This window comes from Eimeria necatrix, genomic scaffold (genome assembly GCF_000499385.1).
Source record: "Eimeria necatrix Houghton genomic scaffold, Enh_scaff125, whole genome shotgun sequence".
Lineage (NCBI taxonomy): Eukaryota > Apicomplexa > Conoidasida > Eucoccidiorida > Eimeriidae > Eimeria > Eimeria necatrix.
The window spans coordinates 6,477-12,500 of NW_013652017.1; the positions used below are offsets into that span (position 1 = coordinate 6,477).

The 6,024-nt window shown below is 64.8% G+C and overlaps 1 protein-coding gene across 1 annotated transcript in view; it reads left to right on the forward strand.

Annotated features, from left to right (window-relative positions):
• Positions 1-337: 337 nt before the first annotated feature.
• The window catches only part of ENH_00008770 (hypothetical protein), a gene marked incomplete at both ends in the record, with an annotated part of 9,748 nt that continues 4,061 nt past the window's right edge, over positions 338-6,024 (forward strand). Inside the window, one exon of the mRNA XM_013578675.1 lies at positions 338-6,024. This exon is cut by the window's right edge and continues 261 nt beyond it. Coding sequence (XP_013434129.1) covers positions 338-6,024 — 5,687 coding nt within the window.

The window sequence follows — 6,024 nt, forward strand, 5'->3', positions numbered from 1 at the left end:
AGCAGCAGCAGCAGCAGCTGCTGCTGCTGCTTCTGGTGCAGCAGCAGCAGCAGCAGCAGCTCTCGCCAAAAGTCTTCAAGGGAAACGGCTGCTGCTGCTCTGTCGCGGCGGCCTACGCCGCCACCGCAGCAGCAGCAGTGACAGCAGCAGCAGCAGCAGCAGCAGCAGCACTGGCAGCTACAGCAGCAGCGGCGGCGGCGGCGGCCCCATATCGGTCCTGTCTTTCAGCAGCAGCAGCAGCAGCAGCAGCAGCAGCACCGGTTTGGGCCTACCCTGCCTCGCAGCAGCAGCAGCAGCAGCAGCAGCAGCAGCATTTTTGAATCAGCTGAACCAGCAAATGGTCCTGACGGACAGCAGCAGCCGCAGCAGCGGGGGCACGCCAGAAGGCCCCCCTGCTGCTGCTGCTGCTGCTGCTGCTGCTGCTGCTGCTGGCAGCAGCTGTGGAGGAGGCTCTTCAGAAGAGTCAAAGGAGCAGCTGTGGGGCCCCTCCTTTTCCTTAAGAGATGCTGTGCTGCAGCAGTGCTGCTGCTGCTGCCTCCAAAACGGGCCTCCTCCACCTGCTGCTGCTGCTGCTGCTGCTGGAAGCGACGCAGCAGCAGCAGAACTGATCCGCTGCAAGTCCTGCGGTGCTGCTGCTCATGCTGCCTGCCTCGGGCTAGGGACGCCTGCTGCTGCTGCTGCTGCTGCTGCTGCTGCTCCAGCAGCAGCAGCAGCGACGACAGCAGCAGCAGCAGCAGCAGAAAATGGCAGCAGCGAGTCCGCTGCGTCGCCGCGAGAGCGGCGCCGCAACGTCCGGGGCGCAGAAGCAGCAGCAGCGGCAGCAGCAGCAGCAGAAGCAGCAGCAGCAGAAGCAGCAGCAGCAGCAGCAACTGCAGCTGGCGCAGCAAGAGGAGCAAAGGCAGGGGAGTTCGTGTGCGACGCCTGCAAGGCAGCAGCTGCCAGCAGCAGCAGCAGCAGCAGCAGCAGCAGCAGCAGCAGCAGAGCAGCGCTGCGCTGCGTCTTGTGCAGCAGCAGCGCGGGGCTGCTGGAGTTTGCTGAGGGCCGGGAAAGTGGACCATTGGTCCACAGGGCGTGTTTGCTGTACTCCCACATCCAGCCAGCAGCAGCAGCAGCAGCAGCAGCAGCGCCAGCAGCAGCAGCAGCAGCAGCAGCAAAGGCGGGAGGCCAGCAGCAAGTGACTCTGCAGCAGGCGCTGCTGCTGGCCGACTGCCGCGGCTTCGTTTGCTGCCTTTGTGGGGTCCCCTTGGGGTGTACAGACACCCCAAGGGGCTTTGCTGCTGCTTGCTGCTTCCCCGGCTGCTGCTTGCGGCTGCATGCAACTTGTGCTTTTGCTTTGGGCGGCAGCACGCAGCAGCGGCTGCTGCTGCTGCAGCAGCAGCAGCAGCAGCAGCAGCAGCCTGCCGCCCGCTACAGCTCTCGCGAGCCCAGCAGCAGCAGCAGCAGCAGCAGCAGCAGCAGCAGCAGCGAAGCAGACTCCACCTGCAGCGCGCCTTCGGGGGCCTCCTCAGTGGGAGGCGTCGAGGGGGAGCAGCAGCAGCAGCAGCAGCAGCAGCAGCAAAAGCAGCAGCGGAAGCAGCAGCAGCAGCAACAGCAGCAGGTCTACGTTTGGCGGGGACTGCTGTGCCCCCAACACTCGCAAGCAGATGCTGTTGCTGCTGCTGTTGATGCTGCAGTGCAGCGGCTGTTCGGACCCCCAGAAGCTGCTGCTGCTGCTGCTGCTGCTGCTGCTGCTCCTGCTGGTGCCGATCGGCCGGCAGCGCGGGGCGCAGCAGCAGCAGTTGATGCAGCAGCAGCAGCAGCACAGACGCCAGATGGGCTTCCACCAGCAGCAGCAGCAGCAGCTGGCGCAGCAGCCCCAGCAGCAGCAGCTGCCGCTGCTGCTGCTCTTTCTACCAGTGACACAGCTTCGTTTGCAGCAGCTGCTTCTGACTCAAGCAGAGTCGCCGGCACTGCTGCTGCTGCTGCTGCTGCTGCTGCTGCTGCAGATGGCTTGGCAGCAGCAGGCGCTGCTTCTCAGTCCAGAGCTGCGGACGGCAGCGGCGACGTGAAATCTGCTGCTGCTGCTGCTGCTGGGTCAGCAGCAGCAGCAGCAGGACAGCCCACAACTCCGACGGCAGCAGCAGCAGCAGCAGCAGCAGCAGCAGCAGCAGCAGCAGCAGCAGCAGACGCAGGGGAAGCAGCAAACACTAATGTGCATGCAGCAGCAGTTAGAGGCCTCTCGCTGCAGTGGCTGCGCTTTGAAGGGAGATTCCGGCGGCTGCCTCTTGGGGTGTATCGGCAGCAGCTGCTGCAGCAGCAGCAGCAGCAGCTGCCTGCAGCAGAAGCAGCAAAAGCAGCAGCAGAGGCGCGCCTGCTGCAGCGCTTCCTCTTCGACCCGATGGACCGCCGGCCAGTGTTTGCTGCTGCTGCTGCTGCTGCAACAGATGCCCCCGAGGCAGACGCTGCAGCAGCAGCAACAGCAGCAACAGCAGCAGCAGCAGCAGCAGAGGGCCCTCTCGTGTCTCCCTTGGGCCTCTCCGGGGTGCTTGCTGCGTCGCCAGCAGCAGCAGCAGCAGCAGCAGGCAAGCAGCAAAAGCACCGCCTGCTGAGTGCCGAGAGCAGCAGCAGCAGCATCAGCAGCAGCAGCAGCGCTGCCAAGCTCCCCGGAGCTTCTGCAGCCCCGCAGCAGCACGCAGCAGCAGCAGCAGCAGCAGCAGCACCGCTTGGGGTGCTGCTGCAGCTGCACCCGGCGCTGCCGCCCCCGGCCGAATGCCGCGCGCTGCAGCGCATTGCTGCTGCTTACTGTGGGGCTGCTGCTCCTGCTGCTGCTGCTGCTGCTGCTGCTGCTGCTGGTGTGTCTTTGCTGCTGCCGCCGCCGATGCAGCAGCTGCTGCAAAATGTCGAAGAGATTTTGGCCTCGCGAGCTGCTGCGCTGCAGGGCCCCGCTGCACTGCCTGCAGCAGCAGCTGCTGCAGCAGAGGCAGCAGAAGCACCAGATGCAGCAGCAGCAGCAGCAGCAGCAGCAGCAAAGGAAACACCAGGGGAAGCTGAAGCAGGAGCACCAACAGCAGCAGCAGCAGCAGCACCAACAGCAGCAGCACGCTCGTCCAAGTTCAGAAAGCGGAAGCCCCCAGGTGTATCCGCAGGTTTTAGCAGCAGCAGCAGCAGCAGCAAGAGGCGCCGGCAGCCCCCTGCTCTTGAAGCCGAGGAGGTGCAGCAGCAGCAGCAGCAGCAGCAGCTGCAGGGTGCTGGGGTAGCAGCAGCAGCAGGAAGCCCCATGTCTGCTGCTGCAGGAGAAACTCCAGCCTCAGCAGCTACACCGGCAGCAGCAGCAGCAGCAGCAGCAGCAGCAGCAGCAGCAGAGGGAGGCCCTGATGCAGAAGATAGGGCAGTGGTGCTGCTGGACTGGGGCTTTGCCCAGGGATGGGCAGCTGTGCGGCGCCGCAAGGCGCCTGCTGCAGCAGCAGCAGCAGCAGCAGCAGCAGAAAGAGCAGCAAGGCTCGCTGAAGAGCGGCAAATGGTGGATGTTTACGCAGCAGCAGCAGCAACAGCAAGAGACGCGCATGCAATGCATGCAGTCATCAGGGCTTACGACTCGTTGCTGCGCAGAGAAGAGGCTAAGCTGCAGCAGCAGCAGCAGCAGCAGCAGCACGGGGAAGGCGACGCGGCAGAGGCAGCGCCTGCTGCTGCTGCTGCAGCAGCAGCAGCAGCAGCAGATGAGATGGAGGTTGAAATTGACTCTATAGAGCTCCTCAGCAAACAAACCGCAGCTTTTCTGAGGCGCAGAGTTGCTGCCTTCCGCACAGACCCCGGAGACAGCAGCAGCAGCAGCAGCAGCAGCAGCAGCAGCAGCAGCAGCAGTAACAGCAGTAGGAGTGGCAGCCGAAGCCCCAGGGTGTATGTGGACTTCATGGAGTTAAAAACTGTGGAGGATCTGCTTGCTACTGGCGGCCAGGAGCAGCAGCAGCAGCAGCAGCAGCAGCAGCAGCAGCAAGAGCAGCAGCAGCAGCAGCAGCAGAAGCAGGAGGAGGGTCCCGACCAGAAGCCAAGCACTTCAACAGAGCCGTCCTCGCTCTCGCCGCCAGCTTCTTCAGCAGCAGCAGCAGCAGCAGCTTCGCCACCTGGCCCGCCGTCAACAGCAGCAGCAGCAGCAGCAGCAGCAGGATCTGCTGCTGCTGCTGCACCTGCATGCACTGCTGCGGCAGCTAGCTCCCCCCGCGTGGCTGGAGGTGCTTTGCTGCCTGCTGCTTCTTCCTTTGGCGGCTCGCGGAGCAGCGCGAGTCTTAGCAGCAGCAACAGCAGCAAGGCACTAGCAGCAGCAGCAGCAGCAGCAGCAGGGGGGACGCTGCTGCCTGTTGCTGCTGCTGCGGGCGGTGGCGGCGTTGCTTCTGCTGCTGGCAGCAGGGACACAGTGCAGCTGGCAGGTCTGCTGCTGCTGTCTCCAGAGGTTGCTGTTGCTGCAGCAACAGCAGCAGCTGCTGCAGGCGCGGAGGGCGCAGCAGCAGCAACAGCAGCCGGCTCGGGAGCAGCAGCAGCAGCAGCAGTGCTGCAGCGGCTGCTGCCTGCCGCCGGCAGCAGCGTAGATCTCGTGGCAGCAAACCACGCAGCAACGGCGTGTGGGGCGCTGCTGCTGCAGCAGCAGCTGTCGCTGCACCGCGCGCTGCTGCTGGACCGCCTGGAGCAGCAGCAGCTGCTGCTGCCCCCCCGCATCTCCGAAGCCCCAGCAGCAGAGCTGCTGCTGCTGCACCGCTATTTTGCTGCTGCTCGCTGGGGCTCTCTTGTCAGCTGCATGCGCCGCGGCCACAGAGACCTTTGCAGCCTTTACTGCAGCGGCGAGTGTTCTCCCAGCAAGCCCTGCAGCAGCAGCAGCAGCAGCAGCAGCAGCAGCAGCAGCAGCAGCAACGGCAGCGGCGGAGAGGGAGCAGCAGCAGCAGCCAGCAACGCAGGAAGAGCTGCTGGCAGCACCAAGCGGGTCGGCCAGAGACCCTCTGCTGCAGGTGCTGCTGCTGCAGGCGGCTCCAAAGCAGCAGCAGCAGCAGCAGCAGCAGCAGCAGCAGAGAGCAGACAGTGGGGCGGCTCTGGCGCTTTCGGGAGCGACAGCAGCAACCGCAGCAGCGAACCCAAGCGCAAAAGCAGCAGCAGCAGCAGCAGCAGCAGCAGCAGCAGCAGCAGCAGCGGCGAGGGGGGGGCAGATGGCGAGGGTTTAGGAGACAGCGGGGGCTTCTGCTGCGTCTGCTGGTGCTGCAGCAGCAGCCCAGTGAATCGTTTGCTGCGCTGCAGCTGCTGCCAGGTGTCTGTACACCGGCACTGCTACTGCGCAATCCCGTACAGCTTGAGCGGCTCGCGGGGGGCTGCTGCTGCTGCTGCTGCTGCTGCTGCTGCTGCTGCTGCTGCTGCGCCCAGCGGCGAGGGCTGGCTCTGCATGCGCTGCGACTGGGAAAAAAGACTTGTGGGGCTGCAGCAGCAGCGCAGCAGCTTCAGCTTATCAACAGCAGTTTGCTGCGTGTGCGGCAGGAAGGGGGGGGCCTTCAAAAGGGCCCTCTCGCTGCGCCGCAGCCAGCTCCAGCAGCAGCAGCAGCAGCAGCAGCAGCAGCAGCAGCAGCAGCAGCAGGGGTTTTGGGACGCGGAAGAAGCAGCAAAAAGCGACAGCGTCGAAATGCTGCACCTGCAGTGCGCGCTGTGGCTGCTGCCAGCAGCGAGGTGTCTAGACACCTTGCGGCTGGAGCCCTGGTGCTTGGCGGGGGTGCCTTCTGCAGCAGCAGCAGCAGCAGCAACGCAGCAGCAGCAGCAGCAGCAGCAGCAGCAGCGGCAGGATGTACGCTGGCTGCAGCAGGGCTTTGTCTGCTGGTCGGGGGCCCCTGCTGCTATTTGCTGCGTCTGCCGTGTTGACATAGGGGTTGTCAAGCGCTGCAGCAGCAGCAGCAGCAGCAGCAGCAGCAGCAGCAGCAGCAGCTGCTGCAACAAATTCGTTCACCCGTACTGCGCCTGGCTGAATGGCTTCTACGTCCGCGTGTGCTGCAGCCAGAGGCCCTTTGCTGCAGCAGA